This window comes from Larimichthys crocea, chromosome XIV (genome assembly GCF_000972845.2).
Source record: "Larimichthys crocea isolate SSNF chromosome XIV, L_crocea_2.0, whole genome shotgun sequence".
Taxonomy (NCBI): domain Eukaryota; kingdom Metazoa; phylum Chordata; class Actinopteri; family Sciaenidae; genus Larimichthys; species Larimichthys crocea.
Window position 1 is genome coordinate 6,920,996 of NC_040024.1, and position 13,993 is coordinate 6,934,988.

Consider the following 13,993-nt stretch of genomic DNA (forward strand, 5'->3'; position numbering starts at 1 on the left):
TCCTTTCCTTTCCTTTCCTTTCCTTTCCTTCACTACATCTCTGTCAGTAGACATTAATGAATGCAGTATTAAGATTCTCCTGACGGCGTCGACACACTTTATTGATGTACACTTTTGGTTTGTTTGGTGCCACGTTGTAATCAGCAGCACTGGAGAATGTATTTAGAGCACACATCATATTTTGTCTTCATGACTTTGTTTCCTTCAGGTCGTCGACGACATGTGAGCTTTTAGTGGATTCATGTTGTTGATGGAGGACTGAGTTACTTCACTGAATTATTCAGAAATATTAAAGTCACGCTCGTGTTAACAACAGAGTCTCACTGCCATGTTTTATTCAGTCTAAGATTCACTGAGCAGCGCACACTGGCACATTCATTCAACGTTTCTCTCATAAAATAACTGCTGCTACACTGACTTGTAATCAGGTGAATTATGTAAAAGTATGAATAACTGGTACAACCCAATCTTGGTTTAATAATAATAATAATACATTTTATTTGAAAGCGCTTTTCAGGGTACTCAAAGACACTTTACAGAGACATTAAATTATCAAAAATAATATAAGACAGTACACTAAAAACACATTAGACATTAAACATTAAAAGCAATTTTAAAAAGGTGTGTTTTTGTTAGTGATTTGAAGGTTTCTTTTTGTTTTGTAGATCTGAGGACGAAAAACTAATTAGTTGTTTTTTCAGTTAAGAAAGGTGTTTCTAAATGAAAAACATGCACGCATGTAGCTTTACAAATCTGATGAGGAACACAGATGTATAAATTGTTGAAGCTTCTCTCTTCCAAGTTGAGTTTAATCAACAAAACTTTTTGTTGTTTTTAAGGAGCCACTGAACTTTGCTGGAAAGTAAAACACACACATAGTACAGAAATACACTTTAACATCATTAATTAGTCACTAATGTTAAATAAACGTTTGCCCGTTTCTTTGGCACATTGTTTGTCACCTTGTTTAGCAGTGTTGCTCTTCGACCCAGTGATATGTAGTGTAATGGTCTGAAGGATGTTAACCTTCTGCCTCTAAGGAGCCCCTGTTATATTTGTCCAACAGTCAAAATACTCTGCACTCAGAACTTTATTTGAACATACTGCAGGCAGTTTCCAACTAGTTTAAACAAGCAATCAGTCAGAAGTTTGGCTATTTCCACATAGTTATTGTTCTTCATATCTAACTCTAACAGTATATACGCATAGAGTAACAGCTGCAAGACTGTTTTTAGTGTTTCAGGCTTTCTTTATTTGTCACTGATAGTAAGTTAGATACAATGAGGTGAAAAGTAATCAATAATGATTCACCTTTAGCCAAACTAACCAACCAATCAGAAGGCTGGGAGGGAAGCCACGTGACCTGTGATCAAGAGTTTCCCTTAAAAAACCTCCTGACTGGTTCGGTTTGATGATATATTCATCAGTGTGACTGAAGGTAGACTTCATCAAGATGAAACACTCTTCAGTCTTTGGGCTTCTCTGTACGTGAGTGATTGCATCATTTATAACAAAATACTTTGAACAGCTGCACGCTCATCTTTTTACTCCATTACTCTGTTTTCAGTGTTGTGTGTTCTCTTGTACTTTGTGAACGCAGGATCTTCCTCTCACAGTGAGTATGAGTCAACAAAATCTGTTTTTTCATCAACGTTTTTTATGTTATCTACAAAATATAAATATTCATAAAAGTTTGTTAAAAAAAAATCAGAACTTAAGATGCAAACTTAGTTCACATTTGGTGGCTAAAAGAAGCAAATTTTATGTGTGCACAAAATGTATTATTTTTACAAAATAACATGGTATTGAAAGACATCCTAAAATTGAGCAGTTTATCCATACGCCCTTGTTGGCATGCACAGCTGGGTGAAGTGGAGCAACAAGGGCCCAGCTGGGTCACACTGATGCTTGACAACAACAGCTCAAATGGACAAACACTTGTCTGAAAGTTCTCACAGTAATTCATGTATTTCATGAATAAGTGAAACAATAATTAAGTTATTAAAGACAGACAGACAATTAATGAATGCCCTGCATAAACAAGCATCCAGCATGTTGTAGACTCCATGTCCAGATGAACTGATGCTGCTCTGAAGGTCAAAGAAGGTCTAGCAGCCCTTTAGAGAGTTGTACCTAATAACCTGGTAACACAGTGTGCTTTCTTTTCTTTCTGCGATCAGATGTCCACCGTCGGGCCACCATCAGCACCTCCAACTTCTCTGCAGTCGTGGGAACAAGAATGAGTGTTTCTCCAGCTTGGTACCTCAATGTGGGCGACACTACAGAGATCAACTGTACTGCACACTCTGACAAAAACAACATGACCGACAAGCTGGACCTGCAACTGCTTTGGACCAAGATGGGTGATGGACAGGGAACCAAGAAGGTTTGGGGCATTAATATTTAGACGAAGATATTCAGGTTCCTCAGTTCTCATGACTGTAGAAGTTTCTCAAACTTACCTCAGTATTTTTGAAACAATGGGTCCTTGATTTCAGATAGATTAAACAAAAGCAGCTTCACATTTGTAACTGGAAACCATTAATTTGTTCAGCTGAAATCACACATGAAAGAAGTTGTTTTCAGTCTTTCTGCCAGAAATGGCTTTTGGCGGACATTGCTGGGATTGCTGGAGTGTAAACTTCAGAACTAAAGATCACGTCAGAGCTGACTGACACAATCAGGACCGGCTTCCATACAGCAAAGAAACCTTGGCCTCAGAATCAATCGGTCTCTTTTCTGGACACATTTCTTGAAGTCGTAGATTAGTTTTAACATTTGCAGCTTATGTTAGAGCGGTTTAATCTTTGCTTTACATGACTGCTCTCGGATAAACAAACACTCCAAGTTGACCCCCCTTAATGTGGAGAGATCCAAAGACATGCCATGCTTCTTACTAGGTGATACTGAAAATTCGGCGGGCTGTGAAGACCAGATGTGAATACATTTTTTGCCATAATTATCCAACCTACTTTCCTCTCAAAGGTCCTGGTGAGTCATCGAGCAAATAAGCGTATCTCCTATGTGCTGGGCCCTGTTACCCATGAGCATCCGGGTGTTTACACCTGTGGCATTGACGGAAGCTCACCTGATGTTTATGTTCATAATTGGCACAGTTTAATCTGGGTGGCAGGTCAGCAAAAATTGACTGATTTAACATATTTATGTTTTAATGATATGATATCCATTTATGACCTTCATCATCCTTAACACAGACACGTCTTCTCCGAGAGCCTCCATGGAGGTGACCAGCCACAACAGGAGACAGTTCTTCAATGGTGAGAACTTCACTGTGAGCTGCCAGCTGCCCAACGATAACTCCCAGTGGAAGATGATGAGGTTGGCCTTTTACTTACTCCACGTAGAGCAGGTTTAGCTTGCACTCTTTGTAGTATGATTCACAGAGATCCAAATATTCCCACTATGAGCAAGCGCCTGGTGACAGTGGGAAGGAAAAAAACTTCCTTTAAGAGGCAGAAACCTCGAGCAGAACCTGGCTCGTGTTGGACGGACACCTGGATCGCATAAGAAACCCTCATTCCTGCAACTGAAATGCTATAATCATCTAAAATATGATACTAGGAAATATTCCCAAAATCTGAAGAAGTAATTAAAATGCTGGAAGAGAGTGTACAGCCATGCTAGCTGCTCTTTTATGATCACATTGCGATCTTGTTGATGTCAGCAAGTGTGATGTTGAAATATTTCACCTTTGTCCTGCTGTTGGCGCCACTAAAACCAGATACTAACCAAAGTCATTAGGATTAATCCATCAGGCCGACCTGTCACAACACATCATGCTTCTGTTTTTCAAGGGTTGACTTGTGGGCAGGGAATATCACAGAATGTCCCAATCAAGTGTCTTCAGGCCGCCGCCTGTCCTCCACCTCCCGTTCTCAATATCCCTGGTCGGACAAGGTGTACTGGTGTGAGAGTTCAACAGGGGAAAGGAGCAACGCCCTCAACATTACCTCCACTGGTACACACCATTTATTTAGTCTTCATTGTGAGGGAGTCTTCTTTCTGTTTTCTTATATGGTGCCATTTTCTTCCATTTTCTTCTCAGGATTGATCATTCTGTTATATCAAAGATGGAAAAAGCTCTCCGAGTTAGCAAACTACCTTTCTAGTAAAGTTCATTAAATCCAACCTCACTGTTGTTTAGCCAAACTGTCTTCCTCTGCACAGTTGCTGTGACAGTGATTCTGGAGAGTCCACCACTTCCTGTGTTGGAGGGGGAGGACGTGACGCTGCGCTGCTTACATAGAGACAAAACCACCAAGCAAATCACCTCCAACTTCAGAACCTTCTTCTACAAGAACGGACGTAGGATCGGGTAAAACATTCTATAACCTCACTCAACTGTAGTCCACGTTAGAATATTCTTCACATGTTCTGGTGGCGCTAAAACCAAAACTGTCTTCAGCACTTGGTGGACGGATGAACTGCTGTTCATCAAGACATAGTTCCAACATGTACAACATATGAAGCTGTTAGCATTGGGAGTGTGACTCAGTTTGTTTTCCTCTGTGTTTCAGGTATAATACTGAAGGCAACATGACTCTGACAGCAGTAACCAAAGCTGATGAGGGAAACTACAAATGTCGCCACCTGGACATTAAAGATGGGGCGTCTTTTGAGAGCTGGATTGCTGTTAAATGTACTGACGCACACAGACTGTTTATATAAAGATACACCAATGTACAAATATACACATGTAAACTCATAGATTTCTCATTATGTTCATGTTAGCTCGGCCCGATGAAGACCAGAAGAAGACTGACAACACGTCGTAGATCTTCCTTGGTGCCGTTGCAACTCCAGTCCAAGTCACCTGCTGTCTGATTGGTCAGTTAAACCCAACCTGCTCTCCAACAGTCTTTACATGTTTTACCAAACATCTAGAGCCTTCAACTGGAGCAAGATCAACAAAATAAATGAAGCATGAACACAAAACCCACAGGCATCTTCATATTTATCAAGGTAAAATGGCATTTATGAGGAAAAGTTGGGAATATGTGCACGATTTTCTATCCAATTCATTTTTATTTATACATTTATAGAGCCAAATCATAATAGAAGTTGTCTCATGACACTTTCCATGTAGAGCAGATCTTATCATATAACACTCGGTGACAGTGGCAAGGAAAAACTTAATTTAAGAGGCAGAAATCTCGAGCAGAACCCGGATCATGCTGGACGGACATCTGCTGAGACCGGATAAGTGCCTGTGTGACCTCTGAGCCTGTGGAGGAGGGTGGAGATGACTCTCCAATAGTTTGAATTTGGACTGCAGTGTCCATTTCGACCACTAGCTGTCAGTGTTACATATTACTGTGCAGTGTTATCAGCTGGTCTGTAGAGGGGCCTCTAGGATCACAGTAAACAGAACAGAGCTGCCTCTTTTGAACGTTTACACAGCCAACACATTAATCAAAGTCAGAAATTTATCTGAATAATGATAAAGCAGCTACTGCTACGCAACTAACTCAGCCATAACATTATGACCATTGACAGGTGAGGTGAATCTCACTGATTATCTTGTTATCATGGCACCTGTCAGTGGCAGCAAGTGAGCATTTTGTCCTCAGAGTTGTCGTATTAGAAGCAGAAAAATAGACTAGCATCAGGATTTTAGTGGCTTTGACAAGAACTACACTGTGATGGCTAGACGACTGTGTCAGATCAACTCCAAAACCGCAGGTCTTGTAGGGTGTTCCCGGTCTGCAGTGGTCAGTACAGATCAAAACGGTCCAAGGAAGGAAAATTGCTGAACCAGTGACAAGCTCATGGGTGGCCAAGGTTCAGCAATGAACGTAGGGCGCAAACCATGTGGTTCAATCCAACAGATGAACAGCTGCTGGTTCTGATAGAAAGGTGTTTGTTTCGTACAGGCCTGTGTAGCCGCCAACCAGTCAGGGTGTCCATGCTGACCCCTGTTCACTCCCAAAAGTACCAGCAATCAGACCCAACCAAATTATGATGGAATAAAAAGATGCATGCATTATTGGACAGAAGTTCCTAGAGGAAAATGGAAATCTGTAGCCCTAAACAGACAGTGGCAACCTACTTGGGCCAGCACAGAACTTCCTAACTTGTAAGCGTAACCGTTATCAAAGTCTAAGAGATCATCATTTCATAAAAACAACTAAAGTATTCCCAGTTCCTCTATCTGTGGGAGAGAGAGACTCCACATTCCTTCTCCCTGATCTGGCTTGATGCCAAAAACAAACACACCCTCTCCACCGTGTTCAGCAATGACGCGGGGACTTCTCAGATTATGATTGGATGGCTCTGGTTCAGTTTAAAATCCCTTCGGGGTCGAGCCCACCAGCTTAAAGAGCCTCAGGGTGACTTGACGCCTCGAGGCAGCTGCTTGGAGCTCCAGACACCTGTTGCCACGGAAACAGCACCGGCGGGAAAATTACCAACAAATCAGGTGAGTTTGTTTTTAAATTAAGGATCAGTGACCTTACATGGTAATTTTCTATAGTATCTTTATAATATTGCATTTATAGTGAAACTAGAAACAGCAGTTTAAACAGTCTTACATGTACAGTTGTACAAAATGTTCTTAAGTACTCTTATTGTATTATTTTCTTTATATTTTACATGCAAAACATCTATAAAACAATGCAATACAATCAGGGTTTGTCAATTTGTGCGGTCAGCAGTAAGATGACAAGTTTTGGACGAGACAAGCAGGTCAGCATTAAGAGCATGAGTTATGAAACGATAACAGCACAAAGAAGATATGATACGATAAAGAACTGAAATAAAGTAAAAAACTGGAGAGATATAAATAAAATATAAGTCTACTATTCATGACATGAATCTACTATGTATTAGTATTGTATAATATCAGTGTATTGTATGTGTGTATATATGCAGTCAGTTGATAGCATTTCTGCAGAGTAAACAGAAGTATTACATAACATTATGATAATCATAATAATGACTTTATATTAATACAGCAGCTTTAAAAACAATGTCCACAAAGTACAGAGAAAAAGTTAAACTATAAAAAACATGATTTGATTTCTAAAAGCTGAGAAATAAAAAATAAATAAATAAAAACATCAGAACAGTAAAAAGAGTTATATATAAATATTGTTCCAAAGTCAAGGAGTCCTGATGCATTTTCACATTTTATATGTCACATGTTGGTCTGCAAAAAAAAGCTGTCAGAGCCAAAAGTCAAGTTCAGCTGAGATGTTTCTCAGTGATTTGGGTCTTTAAAGGTTAAAGGTTTGTTGTTAACCTGAGCTCGTGTACGTGCAACCGCTGTGCACTCAAACCCGCATGTGCATTGTTGTGTTTTGTCAAGAAGTAGGTCATGTGTGTTTCAGTGTGTACACACTGTCCTGCAAAGGTTATGCAGTGAAACATCTCTGACGTTTGTGTCTGGGCTGGAGGGTTTGAATCCAGATGTATGACGAGTTAGTTAGTGGAGTAATATCGATCCCTGACGCTGTTTTATTTACTCTGGTAAAGCAGTTTACGCACGTTTGGCAATGAAACTGTGTCACAGAGTAATGGGCTAAAGATAAAAGTTATCCATTATAATGCATTTTTTCAGTTGGCCTGATTTAAATAAGTTCATTAAAGCATGATGTGCTCGACTCAAAGGTTTGAGTTTTCTAAAATGAGTGTGAGACATGGTATTTTTTAGAGCCTGGTCCTGCGGTGTCTGTCCTACTTGTAATGGATAGGAGGCGACACACAGCAGGAGCTGTGGAGAGCTATTTGGGGAGTACAAATACCTGACACTAGGAGTAGGAGGTGTGACCAAAAGGAGAGGATGGAAAGAAGATTAGATAATCGTTGTTAATGTCCTCTAAGATTAATGGCAAATCTTCTTTTGCCTGCAAAGCAACACTGCGCAGTCCAGTTTCAGAGTGTAATCCCACTGTGGTAAATATGGACAGCTGTACTCAACAACAACACAAGACATAAATATAAGAAATAAAAGGCTGAAAGACAGACCAAGCTCTCACCAACCACTAAAAGCTTCCTCCGTCAACGTCTTCTTCGCTCTCTTCTCCTCTGCCATTATGTCCAGAGAGGCTGCTGAGCCCGGTTACATTGCCTCCTTACCCAGCTCCTGTTCTAGCATGACAAAACCTCCTCTTCTTCTTCATGGTGGTCCTGTGGTACAAACACTAACACTCCCCCGGTGCTGTTAGCTCACAATCCGGGCAGCCCGCCTATCAAACTGAGCTAACAGCAGCTACAGCTGTCAGCAGTTTACTTCACTGTCCATCATAAACTCTGTAAATCACAGAGAGTTGAGGCGGAGCAGCCGGAGGACATCAGAGGGAAAACCAGAAAACATTTCCTCCATAAAATATGATCCAGTTTCACCAGAATCAGTGAAATAGTTGCTGCTGTGTGACTTAGTGCCGTAAAGCGTTACGTACTTCTCCCGACCCGGAGCCCAAAGTTACATAGTGTGAGAACAGATGTACGGATGACAGAGACACCGCTCACCTGATGACACATTACAAACAGATTAATTGCTAATCAAAATAATCACGAGTCAAATGCATTTTGTTATTTCAGAAACCCGCTGCCTGGCCAGGTGTTTCCTGTCAAAGATAGTCATGTCATCTACAGTGCTCCTCAGTCTGCTCCGATGTGGTCGCTCCACCATCGCAAGACAAACCTTCCTCACCGCACGCTCCTCGCCGGAAACCTCCACAGCTTCTGGGCAGGTGAATCTACATATGTTTTTTTTTGTCAGTGATTCATATCACAACGTCAAAATACGCATAGAGCATATTACAAAACATTAGCCTCATTGTCTGAATTAACACCCTGCAGGTCCGTGGGGCATTGTTTGGGGTGGTGGGTGTACGACGGGCCAGCGGGTCAGTCCGCTTTGACAGTGACGGCAGCGGTCGGCCAATCACCTGGGACTCATTTGGTATCTGGGACAACAGGATAGAAGAACCAGTGCTGCTGCCCTCCAGCATCAGATATGGAAAACCCATTCCACAGGTAACCACAAGGATGGATGGATGGATGGATGGATGAGCATTTGGCTCCATGGGTGGGTAAATCATGAACTGATGAAATGATGATGAATTGTACTCCTCACCCTCTCTCTCAGGTCAGTCTGTCCCGGGTTGGCAGTGCGTCTATTTTGGGTCTCAGGAAGCAAAACGAGGACCGTCTCCGTGTCGCCCGTATCCATGACAACCTTCTTTACTTTGCCGTGTTTGATGGCCACGGCGGCCCGCACGCTGCTGACTACTGCTACACCTTCATGGAGAAGCATATCAGGTTGGAACATTTCAATATTTGTTACTAGAACATAAATAACCGCTTCGTTACACAACATGAACTCAGTTATTGAATGTTTTTGTGTCCAGAGATGCTTTGGAGGAGGACGATGATCTGGAGAAGGTTTTAAAGAAAGCCTTTTTAGATGCCGACAAGGCGCTACACACACATCTCAGCTACTTCAACAATGGTGAGTCATACACAAGCACAGAAGAATGAAGACCACGCCAATAGTGCCTTGTAATTCACCATGAATGCCCCCATAACGCACTCTAGATTTGGACTTCATATCTGTTGTTTCTAGTTCTTACTTTCTAATAAATCTTAACATTGTAGCAGGGAAAGTGATGGAAATAAATCCAGGACTTCATTGGACATTGGAAAGTATGAAATACTGCACACTTATCAAGTATCCATCCCTCGTTTCCTCCTCAGCTTCCTTCCTGACAGCTGGCACAACGGCGACGGTTGCTATGCTACGTGATGGGGTTGAGCTGGTGGTCGGTAGCGTCGGTGATAGCCGGGCAATGGTGTGCAGGAAGGGACAAGCCAACAAGCTCACCAAAGATCACACACCTGACCGCAAGGACGAGCTACACCGGTACACCTTTTCACTACAGCAGACACTGTTTCTACTGATCAACGTTTTGCAAACAGGTTCCAGCTGATGGAGAAAAAAAGTCCTACATCAGGGACTTTACACATTGGAAGTTAAAATGTGGTGCAATCATATGATGTTTTATTGCAACAAGAAAGACAAGCACAGGAGGACAGCTCTTTAAGAAAGTATAGTCTAAAGTTTAGAAAAAGCTCGGGAAACAGTTTAGACTCTAAACTGTTTCCCGAGCTTTTTCGTCTTCCTTTTCTGAGTAGAGAATTGCATAGTCAACAGTGGAACTTGGAGCTTGGAGGACTTCTCGGCATGGGTACCCATTGTTTCCTTCAGTTGTGAACACAGTTTCTTGAGATTCTTGAGATTTGCTCAAAAATCTAAAGGTAGTTCTTGTCCAGAGTGATCAGCACTGAAGGAAGTCAGTGGAGCAGCTGGGTTCAGGTTTCCCAACAGTCATTCTGGTTGTAAATAGACTTGATGACGGCTGGCAGCGAGTCAGTGCCTTGCTCGAGGACTCTCCTGCATACACTGGGTCCAGTTAATCCAGTAGATGAAATGAGAGCAAAGCTGTGGGATGACAGATTTATCTCAAAGCATCTGGTATTATGAAACAGCAGAAGGAAGCTATGTTTAACTCTGGATATCACCCAAACACATGTTAGCGCTGCAGTGTTGAGTTTCCAAGTCGCTGACCTACAGAAACATTACACTGTCCTTAAACGTCACTCGTGTGTGTTTAAGGTAATAAAATAAAAGCATCACCCCACTACAAGTATTGGAGATGTAAACAGGAGATGAAACCTGCTATCACTTTTAAACTGGACCAGTGTGTTTTCTGTATTTGTGTTCAGGATCCAGAGGTTCGGTGGCTTTGTGACGTGGAACAGTGTTGGTCAAGCTAACGTTAATGGACGGCTCGCCATGACTCGCAGCATCGGAGACTTCCACCTAAAAACCAGCGGCGTCATCGCTGAGCCCGACACACAGCGACTCACCGTGAGTCCCGGTGCAGCTCCATCTGGTATCGCAGGTTTTATTCTGCTGCTATTCGATTCATGAAGTTCATTGTGTTGGACACATTTCAATCATCTGCAAACTTTTGGCTCAACTTTCATCCAACTAAGATGCTTTTAAAGTCAGCTACGTGTGTGTATAGGGAAGAAGGTCAAAGTGGGTTAAGTGTCATATTTAAGTTTAAGTAGTTGGTTCTGTTGCCATACTTTCATCTTGGCAACAAGTCTGTTTTGCAGCAATGTGTTGAGAACGATGCCTTTCTTTCTTTACAAATCGTATTTGTATATTTTCTTTACTTACAGGTCCATTGTCTAAAAGATAATGTACTTTAAGGGATTTAAAGTGAAAAATGAGATTTGTTATGATTTTGTTGAATCTTTCATAGACACCACAGCTCACAGGGCTACAGGAGCCCTAGAATGGACGAACTGAAAACTATCTTTTTAGGGCTTTTTGTAAATTTCTTGGCCAGCGTAATTTCTCTTTTCATGAGAGGATTACATCAGGGAGTTGCAATTCCACAACTGAAGCACTCGACGTTGCTACATTTTACACATTGGTCTTTAAAGAAGGGTTAAATGAAACATTCTAGATCGTAACACTAGATTTGGTCAAAATATTCTGGACTTGACAAAGCCTTTAGGAAGTTCAGGTTACGCACTGTAGTGCATTTAGGTCGGAGGTAATGGTGCATGAACTGACTTAGTTTACTTATTATTTTGGTTCCTACATTTAACGTTTCCTTTTCGTTTAGCGTGGGACACGAACAGCAGCTTTCTGGCAGAACTTGTCCCACATGTACAAACAGTTTCCAACCAGACACGAGCCTGAAACACGAACGCGGGAGAGCCTGACCTCCCGTTCTGTCTCTGCAGGTCCAGCACGCCAACGACTCCTTCCTGGCTTTGACCACCGACGGCATAAACTTCCTGCTGAGTGACCAGGAGATCTGCGATGTCATCAAACAGTGCCCAGACCCCACAGAGGCTGCTGATGTCATTGCTCAGCAGGTACCACAGACTACAGAGCTGATAGGAAGTCAGATACAGAAACAGAGAATCTCATCAATTTTCAAATAAAACTAGAAGCAAAAGTAAAACGACCAAAGCTGAGCAGGTTAACACAGCATGGCGGACAAAACGATATGTGACTGTTTCTGGTAAGCACAAGAAGTCGAGGGGGAAAAATAACGTATAAATGAATAATGTCTGTTTTTAAGGCGTTGCAGTACGGCTCGGAGGACAACTCCACCATCGTCATCGTCCCTTTCGGAGCCTGGGGAAAACATCAGAGCTCTACCGCCATCTACAGCATGAGCAGGAACTTCGCTTCAAGTGGGAGATGGGCGTAGACGACATCAAAACTTCAGTACTCTAAAACGGTCAACAAAATGAGTTTGAGTTCAAAGAAACAAATATATTCAAACACCAAATTTACTGTAAACCACCCTGAAATCATCTGATGAAACCTGCGACCCCCTCGAATCCACAGTAAGAATTTCCCAGTGTATATAGAGTGTATATTAATATGTTGTACATACAGAGAGGTTTGCTGCAGTGTTTGTTAATCTTCGCACTTTGTGTGTGCGTCTACACATTTCACATCTCTCTGTGTTTGCTTATTCTGGATTTGAACAGAAATTCTATCATGTTACCAAAAGTGCCAATTACACTACGATACATTCGCACCTGTAAGGTAACATACAACGATGACGTGAACGGATTGTTCGCTGGTATTGAACATTTTGTTAGACATTTGACTTGGGGAAGGGCTGAAGTGGAACCAATGGAAACACAACAGATGACAAATGCTTCATAAAGAAATTAAAACCAAAATCAAACCTGCTGATAACTGCAGCGTCTTTATTGTTTATTTCTGTGCTCAGCCAAACTAACTTGTATAATTATAGAACAGACTGTCTACTGTGCAATATATTCAGATTAAAATATGAAATGAAACGGAAAAATTGAACTTTAATTGGACTGATTGTATCTCACGTCCACATTATTCAACTCCGTGATGGACGGGTAAAAGTAGTGATTACTTCATGTTGTCATCACCAATAACATCACACATGGGCGGTCTGTGTTACAAGAAATTATTCAGATTTGACTGTTTTAATCCAGTTAACTGTCGTATGTTGGGTATGACGACAAAAATAAGTGTATTTTTATATTTTCTGATCTGTTTTCTGATCTTTGACCTTTGACCTCCCTGTGGAGACAGACTCTGTGTACAACAATAAAGTTTCACATGTCAAACTTCACTTTGTTTCTTTAACTGCTGATTGCAAACCCCTCACATCACCAGCTCTGGGGTCTTTCTTAAATTCCCATCCTCAAATAACTTTAGTACAGTTACTTTAAACTATTACTTTTCTTTGATTGACAGCTGGTTTTCCTTCTCTGACGTCCAATAGCGTAACAGGAACCACCTGCCCTCCCAGTGTGTGACGAGGCGTTCACTGGCTCTGGGTAATTATAGAGACTAAGATTTCTGGAATTCCTTCACGTGACACACACACACACACACACACACACACACAGACGTCAGTGACACAAAATACACATGGACACAAGAACTTGACCCAGAAAACCTTGTGACGGACTGTGTGTGTGTGTGCTGACCTTCACGAAATGTCTCAATAACTGTTGGCGTGTGTCCGTACACGGCAGCAAGGTTGAATAAACACACATTTGTGTAAAGAGACAGATTTCGTGTGTGTGTTTGTGACATCAGCTTGAATATGTTTCAAACAGAACTTTTAACTCTCAGTGCTGTTGTAGTTATCACCATCACCAGTAGATGGAGCTTGTTATATACAAACTGTCACACCATAGAAAGAAAAAGTCTGTTTATATGTTTGGGTCGTCATGGTGCTGCCAAGATTTCACTCAGAGCCAATAAACACAAAGCAGTAAGACCCTTACGACAATTAGATGTGATTTCAGCAGTACATTTACTCAAGTACTGTACTCGACCAGCTTTATTTACTGTGCAGATGTAAACATTCATGTAAATTAGGAAGTATTATTGTTGCTAATTAGTCATTTAAATGTCCAGTGTGTCCGATCAGAATCA

At 41.5% G+C, this 13,993-nt stretch overlaps 3 protein-coding genes across 3 annotated transcripts in view; all 3 read left to right on the forward strand.

Annotated features, from left to right (window-relative positions):
• Positions 1-13,993, forward strand: part of LOC104935135 (V-set domain-containing T-cell activation inhibitor 1) — a 592,626-nt gene that overhangs the window by 380,833 nt on the left and 197,800 nt on the right. The window lies entirely within an intron of this gene.
• On the forward strand, positions 1,397-6,119 carry LOC104932262 (uncharacterized). The gene is made up of 9 exons (XM_027287608.1): positions 1,397-1,484; positions 1,568-1,615; positions 2,181-2,386; positions 2,986-3,133; positions 3,216-3,339; positions 3,816-3,979; positions 4,189-4,336; positions 4,539-4,660; positions 4,753-6,119. The coding sequence occupies exons 1-9, from the start codon at positions 1,454-1,456 to the stop codon at positions 4,794-4,796; spliced, it is 1,035 nt and encodes a 344-aa protein (XP_027143409.1). The 5' UTR covers positions 1,397-1,453; the 3' UTR covers positions 4,797-6,119.
• On the forward strand, positions 6,335-12,688 carry ppm1ka (protein phosphatase, Mg2+/Mn2+ dependent 1Ka). The gene is made up of 9 exons (XM_027287603.1): positions 6,335-6,439; positions 8,563-8,714; positions 8,824-9,000; positions 9,113-9,285; positions 9,375-9,475; positions 9,721-9,886; positions 10,750-10,894; positions 11,788-11,922; positions 12,132-12,688. The coding sequence occupies exons 2-9, from the start codon at positions 8,604-8,606 to the stop codon at positions 12,261-12,263; spliced, it is 1,140 nt and encodes a 379-aa protein (XP_027143404.1). The 5' UTR covers positions 6,335-6,439; positions 8,563-8,603; the 3' UTR covers positions 12,264-12,688.

Coding starts and splice junctions, on each gene's coding strand:
- LOC104932262 (XM_027287608.1), top strand. CDS start 1,454: ATGAAACACTCTTCAGTCTTTGGGCTTCTCT. Junction 1,485..1,567: donor TTCAGTCTTTGGGCTTCTCT/GTACGTGAGTGA, acceptor CTCTGTTTTCAG/TGTTGTGTGTTCTCTTGTAC. Junction 4,337..4,538: donor AAGAACGGACGTAGGATCGG/GTAAAACATTCT, acceptor TCTGTGTTTCAG/GTATAATACTGAAGGCAACA.
- ppm1ka (XM_027287603.1), top strand. CDS start 8,604: ATGTCATCTACAGTGCTCCTCAGTCTGCTCCGATGTGGTCGCTCCACC. Junction 9,286..9,374: donor TTCATGGAGAAGCATATCAG/GTTGGAACATTT, acceptor TTTTGTGTCCAG/AGATGCTTTGGAGGAGGACG. Junction 9,476..9,720: donor TCTCAGCTACTTCAACAATG/GTGAGTCATACA, acceptor TTTCCTCCTCAG/CTTCCTTCCTGACAGCTGGC.